This window comes from Microcaecilia unicolor, chromosome 3 (genome assembly GCF_901765095.1).
Source record: "Microcaecilia unicolor chromosome 3, aMicUni1.1, whole genome shotgun sequence".
In the NCBI taxonomy this organism is placed as follows: Eukaryota; Metazoa; Chordata; class Amphibia; order Gymnophiona; family Siphonopidae; genus Microcaecilia; species Microcaecilia unicolor.
The window spans coordinates 345354805-345381032 of NC_044033.1; the positions used below are offsets into that span (position 1 = coordinate 345354805).

Below are 26228 nucleotides of genomic sequence, written 5' to 3' on the forward strand. Positions count from 1 at the left end.
GTAATGACGTCAGAGGAGGGAGGAACGTGAGAGGGAAGGGAACGCTGGAGGCGAGCTGACGTCAGGTTGTTACGAATGGAACGGAAGCCAGCCAGAGAACGTTCAGGTACAAATCGCTGGACATGGAGGGGAGAAGAGAATCGCGGGACATCGAGGGGAGGGGAGGGCAGGGCAGAGGAGAATCGATAGACATGGATGGGATGGGAAGAGAAGAGAGAGTTGTGGGACACGGATGGGAGGGCAGGGAAGAGGAGAATCTGCTGCACGTCTTATCTTCCGTCTGGACCGATATGCTCATATCACCCCTCTCCTCAAGTCACTTCACTGGCTTCCGATCAGGTACCGCATACAGTTCAAGCTTCTCCTACTAACCTACAAATGCACTCGATCTGCAGCCCCTCATTACCTCTCTACCCTCATCTCCCCTTACATTCCTACCCGAAACCTCCACTCACAGGACAAATCCCTCCTCTCAGCACCCTTCTCCACCACCTCCAACTCCAGGCTCCGCCCTTTCTGCCTCACCTCACCCTATGCTTGGAATAAACTCCCTGAGCCCATACGCCAGGCCCCCTCCCTGCCCATCTTCAAATCCTTGCTCAAAGCCCACCTCTTCAACATTGCCTTCGGCACCTAACCTTTTACCTCTACTCAGGAAATCTAGACTGCCCAGCTTGACATTTCGTCCTTTAGATTGTAAGCTCCTTTCAGCAGGGACTGTCCTTCTTTGTTAAACTGTACAGCACTGCGTAACCCTTGTAGCGCTTTAGAAATGTTAAGTAGTAGTAGTAGTACATTGAGGGCATGGGAGGGGAGGGAAGAATCGCTGGACATGAAGGGGAGAGAGAAAAAAACGCTTACACAAGAGCCTTCCTAGGGCCCATTTCATTGTTCATGAAATGGGCATGGTTCCACTCGTTTAAGATAAAGTTTCATAGGATCAAGCAAAACAAATAAGATAGTCCTTCTCTGACTTGTTGGCCATCTATCTTGATAGAACCTGAAAATAGAGATGAAGGACTTTGAAACCAGTGCTGAACCCCTCCAGGCATGGCTGAGCACCACTGAGAAGGTGGTACAAGACAGCAGTAGCCGGCTACATGATCTCTCTGCCAAGAGGAAAGAACAGCAGAAGCTTCAGGTGATAATACAGTCCTGAGTGTGGGACTTTAACATGCCATTGTTTATGGTTCTCTCTTCATTCCTAGTTCCATGAATGCCATCTCTGGCTTTTCTCCTGTATAAGTGAAACTGTCACAGTGGTTGTGATTTCTCAGGCTAATACTGTGCCCACAGTAAGACTTTTTTTTTATAAATATGTTTATTCTTCAAATCTGAACATCCTGTCAGCCACCAGATGACTGATTTCATTGCAGAGCTGCATGGTATGAATGTCCAGGCCCCATGATATGTGTCTTTCATGTTATCTGAGCTGTAGTGTTGTTGCATGCTTCCCCCACGTTCCACAACCCCCTCCCCCTTTGTCTTCTAACCTGCTTGTGCTTTACAGTCTATCCTTGAAGAAATAAGCTGCAATGAGCAGCAGCTCAACAGGCTGAAAGAAAAAGCTCAGCAGTTGTGGGAAGGACAAGCTGCCAGCAAAAGCTTTATGCACAGAGTGTCTCAGCTGTCTTCTCAGTACCTAGCGCTAAGCAATCTAACCAAGGTAATTCACCCAAAGGGTAATGCACCACGCTTCGTGTGCTGTCGTGCAATTTGTGTGAGTGTGATCTGAAAGAAGTGTGGAAGGGCTGAATTTACTCTTGTGAAATTGGGCCTTGCTGCTCCATTGAGCTTTATGTATGTTTTATTTTGTCTCTACTGCCTGTAGTTTTGGGTATGGGAAGTAACAGTATGTTGTACTAACAGCTTTTGTAGTGCTCATAGCCCTCTGTCGCCAAAGAAGAGGGTATATGCTACCTCTTACTTAAATAAAGAAGCAAAGGAATCACACACAGAAACTAATCCAAGTAGTGATGTGAGAAAGAAATTAGTTCTCAGTGTGAAAAAGCTATTTACTATTCAAAAATAATAATACGCAGATGTATCTAACAGCTATTATAAAATTTTGCACAAGCCACAAAGAAGAATGTCTTACACATTCTAGATGGGATTTTAGGTGTGTGTGAGTTGTTTTTTTTTTTTTGGGGGGGGGGGGGTGGAGGAGGCAGCTATCCTGGTACATGTGGGTACCAACAAAATAAGAATGCACAGATGAGAGATTCTGGAAGTCAACATAAAGCTTTTAGATAGGAAGTTGAAATCTAGAATCCCCAGGTTACCATTCTCAGAAATGCTCTCAGTTCCACACACAGGAACCGAGAGGCAGGCAGAGCTGCGGACAAGGACATAATAGTCAGTACCCCAAACCTGCTTTTAATTCAATTCTTACCATACTGTCTCTACAAGCTGCAGTGTCTTGTATTCATCACATTATGTGAAGATGGAGAAAAGGAAGTTTTATTACAACACCAGTGGAGGAGTAGCCTAATGGTTAGTGCAGTGGCCTGAAAACTTGGGGAAGTGTGTTGAATTTCCACTGCAGCTCCTCGGGACTCAGGGGAAGTCAATTTACCCTCCATTGCCACAGGTACAAATAAGTACCTGTATACAATATGTAAACTTCTTTATCTATATATATAAAACTCACCCTCAACGTTCTATTGTCTGCTGACGTCACTGAAGCCAAGGTTCGTATGCACGAAGCTCTGAAGCCACGAAAGTCACAGTCTCTGGGCCCCGCCCTCACGTCAAACGTTATGACATTGAGGGCGGAGCAGATTCTCACCTCCAACGATCTACTCAGGCCACAAACTCCGGAATTCCACACTGTAGCTCTGCTCCGCCCTCGCGTCAAAACGCCATGACGTCGAGGGCGGGGCACGAAAACCGCCACCCACACAGCTACAACGGAAAAAGCAGCGGTGCACGCCACAAACCAGGTAAAACCGCGACGAGCCATGCAGCCATGAAACCCTTGCTAGCGCCCGTTTCATTGCGCTCAGAAACGGTCCTTTGTTTACTAGTAACTACAGAAAGGCATTATATCAAATCCCATCCCCTTCTTTCAGTTCAAATAAGTCTAAATCAGAACACATCCTGCCCTTTACCTTGAAAGATAAACAAAAGGGGGAGGGAGACACAGTGTGAACAAATGCCTAAGCATAGCTAAATTGTTGCAAATTAACACAGTCAGATGGTAGATTGTATACAAAGCCAATGCCAGGAGCCATTGCCAGTGATAGGAAGTAGTAGAGATAAAAGTAACAACCATAAAAATAGCCTGCAATATGGCATAAGATCCCTTTCAAAGGAAAAGGGAAGCCCTGACAGATGTGTGACATTTTATTGCAGCCAATTGTTTTTTTTTAAATGTTCACACTATGAATTACAGCTTCTTTGTTTGAATTACAGCCCAGCCATCTAAGAAGCAGTGATTTACATTAGGGACTGGTCAAAGGTATTTTATATAAGCAAGCAGAATGTTGTCAGGTGCACAAATGGGTGACATAATTGAACGGCACTGGGATAGAACAGCTATACAAAGCAAAGAAATATTGCAAAGTTCTATAAATGCACATCCCTTCCTGCATATAGCAGTCCTTTCAATCCCCTCCTTTGTTTTTACCCCTCTTTCAAATGGACATAAACGCAAACCTTTTCAAGATTTTGCTCTTGTTTAGACTTCTGATATTGTCTTTTATCATTTCTAAAAAGAAGAAGAAAAATTTTGTTGTTTTATTTTTCTATTTTATTTTAAGAATATAAGAATAGCCATACTGGGTCAGAGCAGTGGTCCATCTAGCTTCCAACAGTGGCCAATCTCCAGGTCACAAGTACCTGTCAGAAACCCAATTAGTAGCAACATTCCATGCTACCAATTCTGGGGCAAGCAGTGATTTCCCCCATGTCCATCTCAATAACAGACTGTGGACTTTTCCTCAAGGAACCTGTCCAACCATTTTCATATTTTATTCTTCATCTATCCTATGGAGCATGGCACAAGACCAAGTTGAGGTTCTGCTACATCCTTAATGTGGAAGAAGTCAGAACAACACACATTCTCGGTATCTCATCTGTTTGGGCTCAGATCTTAATAATCAAACTAGCTTTGTAGCTATTATGAGATAGAAAAGAGACTTGTGTGCACAAAAAGAAGAGTGAAGATCACATTCTATACAGAGATCAGTACACTCAAGTAGATTCTCCTCTGTGGATGTTGTCTCTGGGAAGTAACATTAAAGGTCCAGCTATAAAGAGGAAGTGTGACTTAGTACAAGTCTCAGCTGAGACTTCAATGCAGTTGCACAGCTCTGAGCATTAAGAAACTTCCAAACTGTACTGTAGAGTGATTGAGAAATTGTATTAGCACAGATGACAATCAGAGCAATAAACCTATGTACAAGCAGATGCAAATTCTCATTGCAATACCTACACCAAGCAAAAGGCCTTTGCCTTAGCAAGATAGCAGCACTTGTCAAGCTCTGCAATACACCAGTGATTGTGGTGGGGGCTTTTACCCCTACATTCTTCCCTTATTCTCTGCTAGTCTCACCATAGATTACGTCCCCACCACTGAGGAAACATTCTATTGTAATACTGCTTTTGAAGAAACCCCACCTCAGTCTTATGGATCCTGCTAGTTTTTGGCCAATTTCCACCCTCCAATTTTTCTTTAAATTCCTTGAGTAAATAGTACTATCCCAATTATCCCCTGTTCTGGGAAAAACACTGGCCTGCATCCACATCAGGCATTCTTCATACCTCTATGTACAATGAAATTAGAATATCCTTAGTTCAGCAGCACTCTTCTGTTGTTCTCATTTCGTTGGATCTTTCATCTGCATTTGATTAGGTCGATCACACCCTTCTCTTGAACTACCTTCAAGATGTTGGTTTCTGAGTCATGGTCTTACATTGGTTTCACTCTTTCCTGTCAAATCGCGCCTTTCAAGTTGCTCATGACGGTTCCTTTTCATCCACCTGCAAAGTTACTTGTGGTGTTCCTCAGGGATCTATTTTGTCACCGACCTTATTTAATATATTTCTGGCTCTACTGTTAACTATTATTCAGTCCCTATTGTTATACTGATGATCTAAACAGGGGTAAATAATGAGCTGGTGGCACTCAAGTTATTTTTTCACAAACGCTGGCTTTATGACTGGACATTCAGTGCTAGATCATGTCCAGTCACTGGCATTGAATGGTCGGGTAGGTGCAGACAGACAGCACTTAACTGGTTAAAGTGACTATTTTCTGCCTTAACCAATTAAGTTAAACCGGTCAAAGACAGGACTGCTATTTGGTTGTTGGCTGAGTATCAGGTGGTCTGTTTCTTTTTTATTGAATACATAAATCCCATGGTTATTTGATTTGATACGTTGTGTTTTCTTTCTGAGTTTTGTCTCAGTTTGTAACAAGCTAGTACCCTCAACAAACCTAGGGCTGAGAAACAAGTTACTACAATCATGCCAATAGAGTTAAAATATGCTGCAGTTTATTTATTTATTTAGGTCATTTATACTCCGTCTTTTGCCGCAGTTTAGCAGCCCCAAAGTGGCTTACAGTGAACCAATGAAACAATTACAATGAGAATTGAGAGGGTAGAAGGAAGGAAGGAAAAGTCCAAAATCAGGTCTTGACTCGCTGAGACTCATTAAGCATAGCAACATAATAAAAAAAAATGAGGGTCCAACCCAGGCATATTTCCTTACTAAGGCTTCCAAAACTATATGGAGATCACAAAACATAAGTAAAATAGTTTATTATGTATATTTGTGTATCAATATTTGGTAGCCACCATTCAACAAACATTATCATAGTGGTTCACATAACAAAATACAGGGGCTCAGGCTAAAACAGCTGGGAACAATTCATTAGCAAAGATTAGATCAGAACCACAAAGTTGGGGAAGTGAAGAGGATAATAATTCAACAGCCTAAACAATGAACAATCACTGAGAAACAAGAGGCAAGAAACATAGGGGTCCTAGAAACACAAGAAAATAATGGACTGCATGGCATTAGCACATGCTAATCATTTGTGTGTGCTAAATCCATTAGTGCACCTTAGTAAAAGGGCCCGTAGTGCTGACCACCTGAAGGGTCCCACCTAAGGGGGTCTTTTACTAAAGCTTAGCTCGAGTTATATGCAGCAGGGCCCATAGGCATAAAATGGGCCCTGCTACAGATAACTCAAGCTAAGCTTTAGTAAAAGACCCCCTAAAAGAGCTAGAGGCTGGGAAAGGTGTAACAAAGTAACCACACTTTGATACCCTCCTTGAATTTCTGAAAAGAACTTTCCATCCAGACATCAATTGGGAGAGAGTTCCATAAGGGCGGAGAGCAAGGAAGCTAAATGTAGCTTTCCAGATAGCCTCAAGCTGATTTACACAGGAGGTGGAATGTCTAAAAAATTGAGCTGTGAGGATTGTAGCGTACACTGGGTACAGTAAGGAATTACTAGGGAGTTCAAAGATAGTAGGACTCAAGAATACAAGGCCTGATGTGCTAGGGCCATGTATTTAGTTCTACAAGATAATGAGATCTAATGCTTTTCAATAAGCATAGGACGAACATGTTAAATATTTGACTTTTTACAATAGTCTCACTACTGTAATCTGGAGAATATAGAGAGGCTTCTGAATGTTGAAAAGAAATACCAGCAAGTGAATACTTACATCTGACTGAATAACAATACACAATATCAAATATCCCAGCAAAGTATCCTCTTCTGAGAGCACAATCTATATAGTCAGCAAATTAATTTTCTATATATCTCACATAAATAATTTTGTGGACCTTCAGAAGCAGCGTACATTCCAAACTGCTAACAATACGAGTAGATAGACGCTTTAAATCATCGGTCCCAGTATTCAGTTTTTTTCAGAGTGTTTCTATATAAAATTTTACAATTAGTCGAGGCACTTAAGTTTCATTCCAGACGGACTCACTGCCCATTTTTTAGAGCCCTGCTAAATAAATTTATCACGTGAATAATAATACATTCTGGAAAGTTTTGAAGCACAAAGACCGGCAAAGTAGGGACATCAGTGGGCCTTATTTCATCAAGTGACACCTTTAGAGGAGTTCATTTATTATTTCTCAGTTTGTTTATATATTGCATCATCTTAGTTCATATGAACTCCACCACTGGTCGTTATATATATTTTACTACTACTACTATAAATCATTTTGTTATACTTAAATTATTTCTTGTTGTATCTAATCTATTTTGGCTTTTTGTTTGTCATATTATTTTTGTATGTGTTTTAACATATGCATTTTTTTTATTGTTTGTAGTTGTTATGACTCCTGAGACAGGCATTTCATATCAAAACACAGCTCTGTGTTGAATCTGAGTCATGTTTAACCTTTGTTTTCATCTTTGAAGTCGCCGCTTGTACTTTTTTTTCGGAAGGCCCGCATCCCTACTTTGTTGTCCTTTGTTCTTGCGATTCCACATAGGGTAATCTCTTCTTTTTCAACTGGAAAGTTTTGAATGCCTTCTGTTTTATTTTATTTTGCAAGTGGAATGTTTCAAATAGAAAATGACCAAGATTATTCATTCTGCTTTGCAATAATGTGTGTGGGGGTGGGGTGGGGGGAATCACCCTTTTCTAGTAAATCAATTCCAAATGTATTTTGTCTGTGATAGATTACAGTTATAGTACTGGCCATATTGATAGGCAGAATTGGATTCATGAGTTGACCCCTCTGGGTGCTGCTTTGTTACTAATTTATTCCTGTCCAAATTCTAGGAAAAGGTATCAAGAATAGATAGAATTGTTGCTGAACACCATCAGTTCTCCCGAGGCCTGAAAGAGTTGCAGGATTGGATGACTGATGCTAATCACATGTTGAAATCTTATAGCCACGATACAGCTGACAAATGTGTCCTAGAGAGCAGGCTGTCAAAGCTGGAGGTAAAGTATGAATATGTACAATAAAAAAAAACTATGCTGTTTTACCTTATGATCTCTCATATCGTATGCTAAAAATAGCTTCTGTAGCTATAAAGATGCTGTTGGCAATGAATAGCAGATTAGTGATACATTTGTTAGTGTTCTTATTGGGCCCAATACACAACAAAATCCAGGTGTTAAAACTTGCCAGTATGGAGGCAGTGGGGGGGGGGGGGGGGGTGTCTCTGTAATATTTGTTTACTTTATTTTACTTTATTTGAATTTCTATCCATTTATACCAAAACAAGTTCTAAGCAGTTTACAGATATTCAAAATTGAGTACTGGGTAACTGAGACAATTCCTCAGGAATTACAAGCAAATGTAGTTACAATAAACCAGTGGCGTACCAAGGGGGGGCAGTGGGGGCGGTCCGCCCCGGGTGCACGCCGCTGGGGGGGTGCCGCGCGCCTGTCTGCTCCGCTTGTTCCGTGCTCCCTCTGCCCCGGAACAGGTTACTTCCTGTTCCGGGGCAGAGGGAGCATGGAACGAGCGAAGCAGACTGGTGCGCAGCACCCCCCCTCCCCCCCAGCAGGTAAAAATGCACCCGGAGGAGGTGTGTCCTTTCGCCGGGGGAGGTGGCCTTTCGCCGGGGGGGGGGGGGGGTGTCGTGCTGCACCCGGGGGGGGGGGGGGGCGCATCGGCGATCCGCTCCGGGTGTCAGCCATCCTAGGAACGCCACTGCAATAAACTCATACAAACATTAAAAAAAACAATCATTAACATAAGAATCTTTTAAGAAGAGGAGTCTTTACCTGTTTTCTAAACAACAAATAATTACACAAATGATCTAAACTTATATCCAAGTCCTTCCAAACTTTATCTAAAGTCTTGGCTTGAAATTGAACCTCACTTGCCTCCCCTTATACGTTTTATATTTTTATATCTTATTATACATTTGTTTTTATCTATATAGAATCATGAGACAGGCATACATGTGTTGAAACATGGTTCCATGTTGAGTCAGCTTAAATAAACATCCATAGTTCCATTCCGGCATCCTGAGTCTGTTCTTGAAGAGCCTGATCCAGTTCCCACTCCTTGTTGTTTGATTCTATCCACCCTATGGGACCTTTGTGTTCTTTCCACTTTTTGTAATTGTTTTGCCACTGTTCCACCATCTTCCATTGAGAAAATTGGCCATTTAACCCGACCCTCTGTTTTCTTTTAACTTTTTCCAGTCCACAACAATACATTGCCCCTATCACATGACATTTTCATTTTCTTTGCAGGAATTTGTTAAATGCTTTCTGAAAGCCCCAGACATACTATGGGGCTCATTTTCCAAATAGAAAAACGTCCAAAAATTGGCACAAAGCAGCAGATGGGCATTTTGTTTGCCAACACATTCAAATCACTATTTTCAAAATCCATTTTTAAGATGGTTTTCTAAGCAGTTCATATGTGGTGCATCCAAATCACAAGGAGATGTATTGGGGGTAGGATTTTGATGTTCCCAAAACCTGGACATTTTTCTGCCATACATCTGGGACTAAAAGTTAGATATTTTGGTCTAGACCTGTTTCAATCATGACTGAGTCACACAAAGGTGCCCTAAATGACCACTGGATGGATTAAGGCATGACCCCCCTTACTCCCCCAGTGGTCACTAACCCCCTCCCACCTCCCAAAGATGTGAGAGAAACAGTACATACCAGCCTCTATGACCACTTCAGATGTTATGGCCAAGCTTATTAGAGCATCAAACAGGTCCTGGAGTAGCCTAGTGGTCAGTGCAGTGCACTGTAGTGAAGGGGACTGAGGCCCATATCCCACTCTAACTGTTACACTTGTGGTGGAAAGTGTGAGCCCTCCAAAACCCACCAAAAATGTATATATAGGTGACACCTGCAGATATAAGGGCTATTGTAGTGGTATACAGTTGAGTGCAATAGGTTTTTGGTGGGTTTGGGAGGGCTCAAAATACCATATAAGGGGGTAATGGTGAGATGTGTACTTGGGACATTTTATATGAAGTCCACTTTCAGTGCCCCACTACTCTGTGGGAATGTATGTGTGACCAGTCTACAAGGAATGCTGGCCCCCCCCCCCCCCCCCCACACACACACACACACATACATCCCAATGGAATGTTTTTGTGTGTTTTTCCTTTGCACATTTTTGGAAATGGCCATTTTCGAAACAAAAAGTTGAATGTTTTTCTAGTTTGAAAATGGCCATGTTTGCTATTGGATTTTTGGATGTTTTCTGCAAAATAACCAAAATTGGATTTAAACATCATATCAAAAATGCCCCTCCACGTCTACTAACTGTCAGTTATCCACATGTTTATTCTTGCCTTCAAATAATGTAGTAGATCGATGAGGCAAGACTTCCCTTGGTTAAATCTATGTTGATTCTGTCTCATTAAGCCATGCCAATTTACATGTTCAGTAATTTTGTTCTTCCTAATAGTTTCTACTATTTTGCCTGACACTGATGTCAGGCTCATTAGTCTATAGTTTTCTACATCACCAAGGGCCTTGTTTACTAAGCCGCACTGTAGGCACGCTAGCCTTTTTATCAGGCACTAAAAATTAGTGTGTGCTAGTACTAGAGACACCCATAGGAATCCACTAAAAACGCTAGCGCGTCTTAGTAAACAGGACCCCTAGGTTGCTTGCCTTCCTTTCAGTTTATGGAGAATTCTATAAATGGTGCCCAAACTTTGATGCCAGAAAAATCGGTGCTAAGCTCAATTCTATAAAGCTTATAGAATTCCTCTGTTCCAAGCTTCTATACCCTCCCTAAAATGCATAAGAGCTTGACAGTACCTCTGAGGAGACCAATTATGTCATCTTGCAACTCCCTACTGGAACCCTTGTCTATGTAAGTTGATTGGTTCTTAACTCCCCTGATTGAGGACAGTGCTTCATATATAAGAGACACTACTCACTTCCTATGCATTTTGGAGCAGATTTCTATTCAGCAGCCTCCTTTATTGAATGGAATGTTGTTGTAAGTTAGAGGTCGTGTTAGACACTATATTGTAAGACTGAAGTGGGAATTGTTGGGTGAATGCATTAGGAAAAGCACGTGGAGATAACATGTAGGGAAGTCAGCAAGCTTGGGGAGATATTTTGAGAAAGGGCTGTAGAAAACAGAGGGGAGCAAAGACTGAGACAAACTGAGAGGTAGGGAATAAGATGGAGAAGAGCAACAGAGTCAAGGAAAACAAGAATATGTAAGAAACTGTAGTTAGAAAAAAAAATGGGAGCTATATGAACAGCTCCTTCCTGTGTAGTTGCAGATAGCAGATCCTGTAATTTGCTCGTCTGAAGATGGGAAGGTATTCAGTTATTTGAGCAGCTTAGGAATTGGCAGATTAATTGTACGTTCTGGTACACTTTATACTTTGAAGAAATACCTCACACAAAGTGATAAGATATATGTATATGGCTAATGTTATTTTTTGTTGTTGTTGTTTTTTTTTTTTTTTTTGCAGGCACTACTGTTGTTGAAACAGGAGAAAGAAATACAGGTGAAAATGGTACTAACTAGAGGAGACTCTGTGCTACGAAACACCTCTCTGGAGGGGGCGTCTGACATACAACAGCAGCTGAAGGAACTAAAAGACTCCTGGGCTTCCTTCCTGTCTGCTTGCATACAGTGTAAAAGGTACGAGGATTCAAGAGCAAAGAGAGTCATCATGGGAGAAATTTTATAACAGAGCACACACCCTAATCCTATGTACATACCTGCCCTGTGCAGGGACCGCTGCATTTTCAAAAGGAAATCATGGCCATACTTCTCTTTTGGAAATTACCCCAGGGAATGTATCTACTTATATTTACCCAAAAAATGAAATAATGCATTTTGGGTGCTTTTGCAAGGCTTTTGTGAACAGTTATAGCCATTTTTGAATTTATAGCGTTCTGCTAATATTTACTCATGTTCTTGACCACAAACAAATTTCTTGGGTTAATAAATGTACATATCCATATATTTTATAAAGTAAGACCTGTACTCAGCCTGGATAAAGTTACACATATACATAACATATGTGCATAAATCAAATTCAATTCAAGTCTTATGTACCGCTAATATTCCCTATTTAGGGTTCAGTGTGTTTTACAACATAAGTGGAATATGTAACTTTATAAAAATAAACTACATTTGTCCATAAAACACTGCTTTATATGCACAAATAACTTTTAAAAGTGTCCTCAGAGGTTAAGAACAATAGGCCATTGGAGGGTCATGGGCGGATCAGGACATTCCTACAATTTATGCGTACAGAATACGGGGGTCCACACCTAACTTAAATGCAAGGACTTACACCAGGGTTTACTTGGTGAAAATCCTCACATCTAAAATTAGGCATCGATTCTGGCGCTAAACATAGTCTATAAATGGCACCTAACTTTCAGCACCTCTTATAGAATAGCGCTGTGTGGGGTTTTTGGGGGGCTGATTTTTCAGCACTATTTATAGAATTTAGTTCCATATGTCCTATGATAGGGTAGTAGTATCCACCTAGACAAGTTGATGTTATGCTCACTAAATGAAAATAGTATATATAAATTCCTGTGCATGCAGAAAAACTATCCATGTGCATGAAAATGTGTTTTCCTTTCTGCTCACGTGAGGTGATCTCTACAATGAGGCACACAATTGAATCTTTTAAATTTAAAATAATATGGTATCTATCAGAATTATATGATGAAATTTTAAAAGTGTAACATCTGAATATAGCCCTCTGACAGGTGTTTTCACTGTGAATGTGGTTATGAGAATGGGCATGACCAGTGCTTTTTTTGTAGGAAAAAAGGTACCGGTACTCATTATGGATGGGGTCACCACTTATGACTCCCTCCCTATGATAGCCATACTCCTTATACCAACCATTTTAAGAACGACCATTTGCCAAAGCTAACATATTCCAATTACTAAATTCAGAATAAAATACTTTTTTTTTTACATTTGCTGTCTGATCAGTGTTTCTTTTCTGTTTTTCCTGCCCCTTTGATATTTCTTCTCTCTCATCCATTTCTCCTCTGCATCCCTATCTGTTCTGTCCAGCATCTCCCCTGTGTCCCTGCCCCTATCCTCCCCATGTGCCCATCATTGCCCCTCTTTGTCCCTGTCCTTATGCTCCCCTCCATGGCCAGTATCTCTTCTCTATATCACTAGCCAACCCCATACCCAGCTTCTCCCCTCTTTTTTCCCTTTCTGCCACACTCTCAGGCCAGCATCTGTCCCTCTCTCCCTCCTAAATTCCTCCCTCCCATTTTCCCTTTCTCTCTTGCCACCCCCCCCCCCCCCCTTGGTCCACACGCTCTCTCTCTTCCCTCTGCTCCTCTCCTCACAGTACAGCATCTTTCCCCCTTTTCCCCCACCCTTACTCTGTTCCCTGCCCTCTTCCTCAGAGGTTTGGCATTTGGCACTTCTCCCTCCCCTCCTCCCACCTCTCTGGTCTGGCATCTCTTCCTCCCCTCCCTCCTGTCAATTCAGTATCTCTTCCTCTCTCTGCCTCCATGTCCCGCAGTCTTCCACACTTATGGAGGGTCGATGGCAGCAGCACCGAACAAAACAGGCTGCTTCAGACCACTGGTGCCTTCCCTCTGCATCATCCTGCCTCCTCTGATTCAACTTCCTGTTGGTGGGATGAGACAGAGGGAAATCTCCAGCAGAACTGTAAGTATGGAGCAGAGAGACAGGGAACAGGAGCAGAGAGAGGGAGAGATGCCAAACCTGTGGGAGAGAGTGAGGAGGAACGAGTGAAACCAGACCTGTGGAGGATGGAAATCAGGGAGCTAATGCATTAGAGGAGGGCATTTTGAGCAGGTGGTCCCTACCACTGGATGGCCTTGGGCATTTTGCTGGGCTCACTCAATAGAAGGTCTGCCCCTAGTTTAGAAAATAAATTGGTGAACAAGTGTATCTTTTTGTTTCATCCTATTGTTCAAGGAGTTCTGAATACAATGGATCCTGCCAGTTAATGATGTACTGGGTCTATATGGACACATCTTTACATTATATAGGTTTTACATATGGTCCACTGTAGTGCAATTAAAGCCTGCAGAGTATGGAACTCTGCACCTCCATTTCCATTTTCAGATGCACATACAGTCATATAATTCTTTCCCTGATAAATATAGACATAGGCATTTGCTTGCTCTGGAATATGCATTTTCTTTGTACAGTTGCTTCAAGTCTATAGTAGATAATTTGGTTCGTTCATCAGGTGTTCTTTATAATGGGGAGCCCTTTTTACTAGCGTGTGCTCTTAGGCACCTGTTATTGAATTAGATCGATCTTCTTCCTTATGTAAAATGGATGAAAAATGTATTTTTCATATAGTCAGCTTGAAGGAGCTCTGTCCAAATGGACAAGCTATCAAGATGATGTTCGGCAGTTTTCCAGCTGGATGGAAAGGGTGGAAGATAGGCTGAATGCTTCTGAGAGACAGTACGGAGAGCTGAGAGACAAAACAGCTGCACTTAGTAAGGCAAAGGTTTGTATATTCTTATTCCATGGCTAAGTATGAATTGCATTTTATTGTATTATATTGTATTTATTTCTTTATTGGGATATATTAACTACCTGTATGTAGAGATTCACTCAACGCAGGTGTAGCTTGACATAAACAACTTACATTGTGTTAACAGTGAAACAATAGTAAAATGACAAAATGCTCATTGGTGGGTATCACTTCGTGTAGTCTGTTTTGATGAGAGCACAGATAGTGACGCTGCTTGAGGGGATCTTATAAACCTCAAAGGTGTGGTGAAAGCTAGCTTATTCTTTAGGCACTGTGGCCCATCTTCTGAGTGCCTTGAAAATCAAAAATAAAGGGCCCTGTTTACTAAGCCGCGCTGTAGGCGTGCTAACTTCTTAGCGTGTTCTAAAAAGTAGTGTGCGCTAATAATAGAGACACCCATTATATTCCTATGGGTGTCTCTACTTTTAGCACATTCTAATTTTTAGCATGTGCTAAAACGTTTGCTTGCTTACTAAACAGGGCCCAAAATGTTAAATTTGGCTCTGTTGAGTTATCGTAGCCAGTTCAGTTTTTATGCCTTTTCCATTGACTTCTTTTTTTGTATATCATTTCTTGCAGTTTTTGATAGTTATTTTATTTGTATTTCTGTGGTCTCATGCCACTTAACAAGCAATAATGAGCACTAATTGGCAATAATTTTAATTTACGCGCACAACTCGCTAAGCGTAATCTGTATTGCAGTACACCTATCTTCTAATGCATGCAGGCAAAAAGGGGTATGGTTATGGACAGGGAAATGGGCATTTCGTTGGTGGTCCAAAATTTACATGTGTATTGTTGAATATGGCCCAGTACATATAAATCTGTGCGCCAGGGTTTGCACCACGTTTTCATTGGTGTAAATAGAGGCGCGTATTTTTAAACACTGTGGGGTATCAACCAAGCATATTCTGTATACTGTGCTTAAATCCAGGTGCCGCTTATAGAATATGCTTAGTCTGCAATGTTTTCCACACAAATATTTTAGGCGCCATATATAGAATCTCCCCCTTTGTGCCTAATTTAGGCGTCAGGATTTATATCAAGCAAAACATGGCATAAATGGCCACAACTAAATTTGGTTGCGTGGAGAGGCGTTCAGCGTAATTCTATATACTGCCGGAAATTTAAGACTATTCTATAAAATTTAGGCGTACTTTAGGTGTATTTTTTTCTGCATGGAATTTTCAGGCGCCATATATAGAATCTAGCCCATTATGGACATCCAAGTAAGAATAGAGGCCTTTCCAAAATTGCCATTTATGCATGAATATAATTTCCATGTGTAAATGATAGAATTTGCATGTGGAAATTGAGAATAAGGCTTCAAAAAAAGTGTCCTTTGTGTTATCTGTTTCATTTAGTTATTTTACTGTTTCTTTGTAGAGTGCATTGATATTTGTTGTGATAAATAAATAAACATAAACATACATCTTGTGAAAATTATGAAACATGATAATCCAGAACATACAGGAAATGCAAGTCCTGGCAAAATAAAATTGAAGTGCATTCACTTGAAATGACATGGGAAATATCAACAACATTTTCAATATCATTTCTTGTCATTTTTAAGTCAAAATGATAGGAAAAATGTGAAATTTTGTTATTTTCTTATGTCATAAATACTGGGCAGTATTGCTCAACAGTGCACATGGTTTATAAATAGGCAGCCTATTGTGTAATAGGGAGTATGTGATTGATTGTATGGAATGAACCCTGTTACACTCTCTCACAGGGACACCTTAAGGGAGTTCTAGCTCTAAACTGCTTAGCCAGGAGGACGTGGACCAGTCAGGGAGAAGTAAAAATCCAGAGCATGAACAAGACATAAGAGCATAAGTATTGCCATACTAGGTCAATCAAGCCCAATATCCTGTTTCCAACTGTGGCCAATCCACGTCACAAGATACCAAAAGAGTAAAACAGATTTTATATTGCTTATCCTAGAAATAAGCAGTGGATTTTCCCAAGTCTATCTTAATGATGGCTTATGGACTTTTGTTTCAGAAAATTATCAAAACCTTTTTAAACCCTGCTAAGCTAACTGCTTTTTTATCACATTCTCTGGCAATGAATTCCAGAATTTAATTACACGTTGAATGAAAACATATTCTCTCCTGTTTGTTTTAAACTTACTACTTAGTAGCTTCATTGTGTGCCCCCTAATCTTAGTATTTTTGGAAAGAGTAAACAAGCGTTTCATATCTACCCATTCCACTGCACTCAGTATTTTATATACCTCTATCATATATCCTCTCAGCCATTTCTTCTCCAGCCTGAAGAGCCCTAGTTGCTTTAGCCTTTCCTCTTAGGAAAGTCATCCCATCCCCTTTATCATTTTTGTTGCTTTTCTCTGTACCTTTTCTAATTCCACTGTATCTTTTTGAGATGCAATGACCAAAATTGCACACACCATGGAGCAATACAAAGACATTATAAGATTCTCATTTTTGTTTTCCATTCCTTTTGCTTTCTTTGCTGCCTCTGCACACTGAGCAGAGGTTTTCAACATATTACCAATGATTACACCTAGATCCTTTTCCTGTGTGGTGACTATTAATGCATCACATATAGTTTAGGTTCCTCTTTCCCACATGTATCACTTTGCACTTGCTTACATTAAACTTTGTCTGCTATTTGGGTGCCCAGTCTCCCAGTCTTGTAAGGTCCTCTTGCAAATTTTCACAATCCTGTTGTGATCTAACAACTTTTAATAACTTTGTGTCACCAGCAAATTTAATCACTTCACGAGTTATTCCCATCTCTAGATCATTTATAAATATGTTCAAAAGCAGTGATCCCAGCAAGGAGGAACCCTACTATCTACCTTCTATCTTTTAACCAGTTCTTAATCCATAATAGGACAATACCTCCTATCCCATGACTTTCTAATTTCCTCAGGAGTTTTTCATGAAGTACTTTGTCAAATGCCTTTTGAAATTCCAGATATACAATATCGACCGACTCATATTTATCCACGTGTTTATTCACCCCATCAAAGAAAATGTAGTAGATTGGTGAGGCAAGATTTCCCTTGACTAAATCCATGCTGTCTTTGTCTTATTAATCCATGCTCATGTATATTATAATAGTCTCTACCATTTTTCCTGGAACCATCAGGTTCACCGGTCTATAATTTCCTGGATCACCTCTGGAATCCTTTTTAAAAATCTGTGTTATATTGGCCACCCTCCAATCTTCCGGTACCATGCTGGATTTTAATGATAAATTACATATTACTAACAATAGATTTTCAAATTCATATTTCATTGGCAAAGGTTGTTGACCTGAAATGGCATGGACTATAAGAGACATCAGTTAACAAAATGGGATACAAACCCTAATACAACAATAGCTATGTTAGAAACTGGGTTTGAAAACATCCACAATATAAATCCTGCATACAGGGAACAGAATCTCAAATATTTCAATAAAGACACCTCAAACACTCCCAGTAGGGGACCATAGATATACTATAAAGAACCCTCTACCATAATGGGAGTCCCATTGCTATCACAGGTGTCAAGAAACAGTGAAAAAAAGATTCAGTGCAAAAAAATTCCCAAGAAGAGAAAAAGAACCGAATCCCCCAAATCTCATGCCCCTTAATCAAACAACCCCCTCTTGCAGGAATACATGCGCCAAAAAGAAAAGGGTTCTGCAACGTTCAATACTTTCATCCAAAGTCCAAAAAAATAAAAAAGCAAGCTTATCCCACTTATCTTCAATAAAGAACAGTGCTGTCTCCCAGTTCTTCGGACTCACTATACTCAATCAACTCTGATTCCACTTGAAGAGGAAAGAAGACTGTATCCCACAATGATCAAAACAGGCAAGCCTGTCTCATATAACAATTACATTATGTGTGCAACTTTGTGCGCTAAGCACTAAATTGTGTGTGCAAGTTTATAGAAGGGGATAAAAGGGCAATTCTATAACTAGGTGCTCATTACTATGGGCCCATTGCACATGTAAGTGCAGCGAAAAATAGCATTTATGCACGTAAACTCCCAAAGTGCTGTTTTATAGTGGTGCACGTAAGTGATATAGGGCTGGATTCTATAAATGGTGTGCAAGAATGGACGCCAAGAAAGATCGGTGCGAAGCGCAATTCTAAAAAAGGGTATGCACCCTTTATAGAATCACGCTTAGCACCGATTCCTGTGCCTTAACTTTAGGCACCAGACTTACGCCTGCCAAAATGTGGTATAAATGCTTGTGCCAAAGTTGGGCGCCCTGACCCATTATTCTGTAACAAAGCGTGCAGCTATTTGGAATGCCCCTGACACGCTGATACCCTTCCTGTGGCCACACCCCTTTTGAGTTACACACTATGGGATTTAGGCACCAAGAATTATAGAATAGTGCACAGCCAGATGTGCATGCATGCATATCCAAATTGGTGCCTATTAACATCAATAATTGGTTATTAGCATCTCATTAATGGCTCACTAGCCAATTGAATTGCACATGCATCTCAGGATAGCACCCAAAGTTAGGCACCCAAATTTGAGCACCATATACAGAATCCGGTGGATGGTGTGTAACTGTAAAGGGGTTGTATGTGTGGGTGGTGCATGGGCAGGGCTTTCAATTATGCACCTTAGTTACAGAATACTGTAAGTTACCAGTGCCCTTGCCACATTTAGGTGCCCACATTTACACCAGCTGTATGGCTTATGTAACTAGGGGCACCTAAACGTGAGGTGTCCTGATTCTGGTTACACTAATATTGTATAATAGCATCTGGGCACCCAGATTCCATTGTAGAGCCTATATGTAGGGCCCCACTTATAGAATTGCTCCCCAAACTCACAACAAATCGTCTCCTGAAGCCAAATGTGAGAAAATATAAGAAACAAGAGCAAAAAGAACCTCTTACCTTGTAAAACTGTGAGAAATCAGTTTCACTGTGCATCTTGGCCTTGTTGTTTTTTGTTCCACAGTTATTGAATGAAGAAGTTCTGACTCACAGCAGCTTGCTGGAGACTATTGAGGAAAAAGGTGGTGGCATGACAGAGCACTGTGTGACCCAGTTAGAACTGCAAGACCTTCAGGAACGATACAGCACTTTGAAAGACCAGACAAAGGTACCCCATATTTAGAAAGAATCTGAGGAGTTTCTTTTATCTATTTTGCAGTGCCTATCCTTTATTCTTCTCTAATGTATGTTTTTCAGAGAATGTTTTAGGTAAATGTTTACGAGTGAAAATGATTAGTTATGAGTCATTGTTGTTTTTCCTACGGATGTTGGTTTCTGAGGATTAAATGATCACAGCTCTACCATGGTATCCTTGATCCTTTGTCAGTGGAATACTCCAAATGTTTGCCAGTGTTCCCTTCTGAGATCCAAATAAAGATAAAGTTAGAAGTATACAGGTCCCTAATATTAATTTCTAACTGTTAAAAGTACATGGCTGGTTGCTTAAAATAAAGGAGCCAGTAGCTGAGCAATATACAATTAAAAATAACTGAAAGTTATCTTCTTATTTTCAGCCAGATATTTAAAAAGGTATCTGGATAAGTCATTGATGCTGATGTAAAGCTGGACAAAGATATCCAAGTCTCCTAGATCTGCTATATCTACAGCTAATTTATCCAGATAAATTTTGAACCAGACAGCAGCTGAATATTGCAGCTACAATTTAAGTCCATCCTTCACCATATCTTCAACTCTTCCAAATTTTAAGTAGGTACACTTTGGCTAGAAATCAAAATGTCCAAGCGAAGTTACCAGGCTAGGATTTTGAATGCTAAGGACTTATCCAGGTAACTTATGATGAGTCATGTCCAATAGTAACCCCAAGTGTTTATTGCCGTCTCTGTTCATAGGAGCGCTATAGTGCTGGTGTTGGCCTTCATTATCCAAAAGTATACACAGTAGCATTCCTTTATTGCTCTGTGAAGCACTTTAGTAAGAAACTATCCCACCAGTATTCAGCTGGTGGTAGTCAGTTATGTTCACCACCACCTCTATTCCGAGATAGTTCCAGGTCATGTCCAGTTGTATGTTGGCCGCTAAAACTTACACAGTTAAGTGCAATATTCAATACTTGACCACATGAGCTGAATCGCTTATAGATAGGATTTCTATTTATGTGGCCCAGTTTAAGTGGTTGTCTGACGTGGTTAAGGGCTGAATATTGGTACTTAACCATATAAGTACCAATTTCGCCCCTGAAATGCCCACACGTTAGCTGGTTTTTCCTCAGGCATTATCTGCTAATATTCATCAGCACTAACGGGTTAAGTGTTGATGATTATTTGTGGTTCACCCCAGACAAGCAATTTAAATGGCCAGGAGCCTTCCAAGCTGTTTAAATTGCTTTGAATATCGGGTGGTATTTGAGGACTTATCAACATTCACCCTGACCAAGAGGAGAGAATTTAAGCTAGTGTTGGAGGTGTTATAGCAGGAGCATATCAGATGTAGGGGTTTTCCCTTGGCACTATGTTTTCAACTGGCTGGAAAGATCTGTATTTAATCCCCTGTTAGACTGGGATTACTGAAGAGAGTAAATCCCTGTGAAGAGTCGCTGAGGGGGGTGACTAGGAGGACCCTGGGTGAGAGGAGGCCCAGCCCACGGGGAGTGTTTATGGAATAAAATGCAGAAAGAGAGTGCAGGGAGAAAAGAGTCCTTGGGCTGCCTGACAAGGGGGCAGGAGTTAGGAGAAGATAAATTTAAGTGTTTGTCCTTTAGAGGAGTCTTTGGTTGACTGAGGTGTCTTTGGTCGCCTGGGGGGGTCTTTGGTCGCCAGCGAGTGTCCTTGGTTGCCTGATGGTCCACTACCAGTGACCTAGAGGAGTAAAGGGGAATCCCACTTAAGAGAAGTAAACCTTTGGCTGTAAAGGGGAGTTGGAGTCAGCAAAACCACAGCTGTGACAGAAGAGAGCAACGAGTGGGCAGTGGAGAGACCTAGCCTGGGAGTGCGGGGTTGGAGCCATGGAGTGTCCATCCCAGGACCATGGTGAGCCAATACAAAGGGCACCTTGGAGGGAGATCAGGCCAGAAGGGTCTGAACCTGTAAAAGTGAGGAGCAAAGCATTTGGGACAATATTCTCTGGGATAGGCATGGACAGTAGTACTTGTCTCTGTGTAAATAGCCCTGACATATCCCCGTAAATATACCCGTGAAGTAAGTGGTATAGGTGTTCTCCATGGAAAAACAGAGGCTGACTTTAAGTTATTCAATAGTACTTCAGTTGTGTTTCCAGTATATTAATTTACCAGCTGCGTGTTGCAGAAGTTCAATAAAAGCTGAGTTGTTGTTAAGCTCCGGAGTGCAGCGTGGTTCCAGGACTGAAGAGCTGAGTGGAACCCTAAATAGTAAAGTGTCTCCCAATCCCCCGGATCGCTATACCTCACCATTGACCCACCCCAGCTTGACTGTAAGTGGACTGAAAGGAGTTACGGTGTAAGAGTGGACCTTGTGAAAGAGAAGACTGTGAGATCTGAAGTAAGTGAGACAGAGAACTCATTTTGTGGCCCTGGCCTGGATCTAGAACTGGGGGAAACCCGGGTTACATGTAGAATCAAGGCATGGAAGCACTTGAAGGAAACCATGTGAACAACTTCTTTGAGGTAATTCCCCAAGGACTAGTGAAGGAAAAAAATAATGATTTACGAATATTATATGGAAATAATGAATCCGAATAACCTGGCTTAACATCCCCAACATATAAACAATGGGAGATTGTAGGACTGACAAGATGGTGCCAGACAGTGGAAGATTCAGAGGTCATTCCTTTTGCAGATCTGGTACACGATTATCAGATACCTCAGGGGCATCATTATGCCTACTTCCAGTTACTGCATTTCTTCTGGAATAAGGCAGTGAGACCACACCTGGAGGGGAAGAACATCATCTTGGAGGAGATTTATGAAGATTTTCATTTTACTAGGCACCTGGTAGCTCCATTGTATAGACCCATGAGAAACTTGCAGCCACCAGAGCTGCAACATAGGCAAAAGTGTGAAAGGGAGTTGGGGGTTAGTTATGAGCTGGATGAGTAGAATGCAATGGAAAGAACTTTAACAAAAATTGCAATAGCTGCCAATGTATAAGAAAATAATGTCAAGGAAATGTACTGTTGGTATCTCACCCCAGAGTATGTCATTGGTATCCCCAGGCTTTGGCGGCTTGCTTGTAGAATTGTGGAGCCAAGGGTATTACGGGACATATTTGGTGGGAGTGGCCAAAAGCGTACAATTTCATGTTAAATGGTGCACTTGGCTGTTGGTTCCATGAGACCCTGGGATTTTTCTGTTTAATAGGGTAATACTGGGTTTCAAAATAGTGCAAATGAGACTAGTGTGGCACTGCTTGAATACAACAAAACTGATACTGGCTGCTAGCTGGAAAGAAGTTGCAGTTTAATAAAATGGCGGGATAAATTGAGTTACACCTATAGGATGGAAAAATTGACAGCACTGCGCAAATACACTATGGCAAAATGGGAAATAATTTGGGTTCAGTTCAGGGATACTAGCTTTATTTAGTTTTACTTAACAACTGAACCTAGTGTTTGGAGGTGATTTAGCAGTATCTGAGTTAGGGATGGGGGTTGCAATGGAAGAAAAATGAAAAACGTTTTCACATTTACAATTGGAGTCGGTTGTTAGTGAGACTGAATTAGTAGAAATGGCGAAGGCTGTAGATGGAAGATGTGTTACTGTCTTCAGGGGCCCTTTTACTAAAAGGCTGCCATGCGGTGCTTACCTTGTGGTAATCGGGCAGCGCCGCATGCTGCCTGGTTACCGCCAGGTTAGCGTGGGAGCCCATACCGCCACCTCAATGGGTGATGGTAAGTGCTCCCCCCAAAATGGCCAGCTTTTTACCTGCTGTGATAAAAGGGGGCCTCAGTGCATGTCAAAAACATTCTGACACTAGCACAGGCTCCTGAATGAACATTTTCAAGTCTTGTATATTTTCTCAAATTATGCAACTGTACCACCTGTTGTTGATTGATTGTTAATAAAGACCTCCTTTAACTAAATTAAAAAAATTAACAGTTAGGAAGTTAATCCACTGTAGGTGGTTGGACCAGTAATGGGAATAATTTGTTAAATTTAATCCTTTTACCATTAGCAGATTTCCTAAGCTGTGTTAATAGTTGGAGAAATTCAGCCTACAACATTTGCCCTCATGCTACTGTAGAAGAAATCTGGTTTAAGAATACAAAGTTCTGGCCAGGCATAATAACTGCTGCGCATATCTTCATATTTTGCAGAATAGAGGCTAATACATTTTTCTCCTCCCTGGGCTAAATTCACAAGATAGTAAAATGCAGGATGATCAATATCCTCCTTATTGTTCATGCACTGGAGACTGATATTGGCAAACCATCTTTGATTGACAGGAGGCAGTAACCAAAGCTGAGAAACTCGTCCAAGTACACCATGAGTACCAGCAAGGGTTGAAGGTCTTTGAGGATTGGTTGCAGCAGGAAATAGAAAAACTGGATTGTTTTTCACACCTGGAAGGTGATGTGCAGGCTCATGAAACCACTCTCCGGAATCTACAGGTATGTGACTGGCATGACCATTTTTTTTCTTGAAAATAGATTTGCCACTATGCTGGCGGATTACACTGGAAAATATATATTACATCTACTGATAATGTGCCTACCAGAATGTTATGCTCATGCAGAGTGACCTTCCGTGCTAATTAATGACAGTAACAGGTAAGAAGAGGCCAAAATATTACTCCTTGAATGATAAATTCAGCCTAATAAATGACTCATGGCTACAATGTACGCCAGATGAATCTTCATCATTTAGGGCAATTGTGGGGGGTCTTTTACAAAGGTGCGGTAATGTTTTTTTAGCGCGCAGTAACAGTAACATAGTAACATAGTAGATGACGGCAGAAAAAGACCTGCACGGTCCATCCAGTCTGCCCAACAAGATAAACTCATATGTGCAACTTTTTGTGTATACCCTACCTTGATTTGTACCTGTCCTCTTCAGAGCACAGACCGTATATGTCTGCCCAGCACTATCCCCGCCTCCAAACCACCAGTCCCGCCTCCCACCACCGGCTCTGGCACAGACTGTATAAGTCTGCCCAGCACTATCCCCGCCTCCCAACTACCAGTCCCGCCTCCCACCACCGACTCTGCCACCCAATCTCGGCTAAGCTCCTGAGGATCCATTCCTTCTGAACAGGATTCCTTTATGTTTATCCCACGCATTTTGAATTCCGTTTTCTTTTCCACCACCTCCCGTGGGAGGGCATTCCAAGCATCCACTACTCTCTCCGTGAAAAAATACTTCCTGACATTTTTCTTGAGTCTGCCCCCCTTCAATCTCATTTCATGTCTTCTCATTCAAGTCCTCTCGTAAAGATTAGTACGTGCTAAACGCTAGAGATACCCATAGGAATATGGGTGTCTCTAGCATTTAGCACACGCTTATTTTTAGTGCATGCTAAAAATGCTAGCGAGCCTTTGTGAAAGGACCTCTATATAAGGTGTACCTAAATTAAGGAGCCAGAATACTGGCACTTAAATGTAGGATTGGCTCCCATAATTGGCAAATATGCCTATAAGTGTTAAATGCTATTCTGTAGACATGGCACGCATGTTAGCACACAACCGCAAGTAGGCCGTACCTGTGGGTGAAGCATGTTCGTGTCATGGGCATTCTGCCTAGCGATGCACATAACTTACAGAATACTATGAGTAGCGCATGCTGCAAGACGCACTTCAGTGTGGTAACTTACGCCTGCCATTGACATGATGCAAGCAGCTGCAACTGGATATTGGTGCACCAAGGCCACTTTGCGCTTGTATTCTACAGTGGGTTAGGCATGCCCTAACACTGTTATAGAATTGGTGCTGTGCACACCCCATTGTGCTGCCTATATTTTGGCGTGATTTTATAGAACTGCCACCAAAGTGATTTGCACACATAGCTCAGCTACTAGAGAAATGTGTTCTCATAGTGCAACAATTTTTATAATCAAGCAGGCAGATAGATCAGGAAAATAGCATTCAAGACAAAATATGCGTGGCCACTTGCTTGAATGTCTATTTGCTTACTTTTAAAAATAAAATTCCCAATGTTTGCAGGGAAGAAAACATTTCCTTCTAGTGCTGAATCAAATTAAAGTGCCTCAATGTAACAACTAGCTCCTAACTTAGAAATAAGACATGGGAAGGCGAGCCTTTGCAGTGCTCTGAGCTATGATGGGGTATATAATCAGATTCTGTGGAGACTCTCTAGGCCTCTAAGAAAACTTTGTTTTGTTGCATGTAATGATAAGTAGCGGTACTCTATGATCTGAAAGTATGCTTTTTCACTTTCATAGCACAGTCATGCCTCTTTGGTCCAAGAATATATCCCAGCCAAATAGAAACTGCTAAATATAAACATAATGCAGACCAACAAAGGGGTGCAGCATATTGTGGGTAAGCCAACAGGTTTCCATGAGAAGATCTCTTGCTGTCTATAGAGCCAGTCACAGAAATCACTGACTTTGCTATGGCTTAAAACTTGAAACTATTTTCCTTCTTCTCTGAAGCTGTCTTCATAACAGCTTCAGAGCTCATTTTTAAACCAGGCTGAGCACCTGACCTGGATGGATATATTTTGTTAGGGTAGATGTAGCACAAGCAAATAACATGTCCTCATAGCATGGCTTACATCAACAATGGAGTCCTTTTGGGAAAGCTTATCCAGCTTAGAATACATTCAAAGCTTTTGAGTTGCTTCACTGTGCATACGCACCACGTCCAACCTGCTACTGTTATGCTGGTCCACCTCAAAATTCATGTTTC

General features: G+C 41.2%; 1 protein-coding gene across 1 annotated transcript in view; it reads left to right on the top strand.

Annotated features, from left to right (window-relative positions):
- SYNE1 (spectrin repeat containing nuclear envelope protein 1) overlaps window positions 1–26228 on the top strand; it is a 982166-nt gene that overhangs the window by 482552 nt on the left and 473386 nt on the right. Inside the window, 7 exon segments of the mRNA XM_030198470.1 lie at window positions 998–1141; window positions 1511–1666; window positions 7761–7925; window positions 11408–11580; window positions 14266–14419; window positions 19393–19536; window positions 23808–23972. Coding sequence (XP_030054330.1) covers window positions 998–1141; window positions 1511–1666; window positions 7761–7925; window positions 11408–11580; window positions 14266–14419; window positions 19393–19536; window positions 23808–23972 — 1101 coding nt within the window.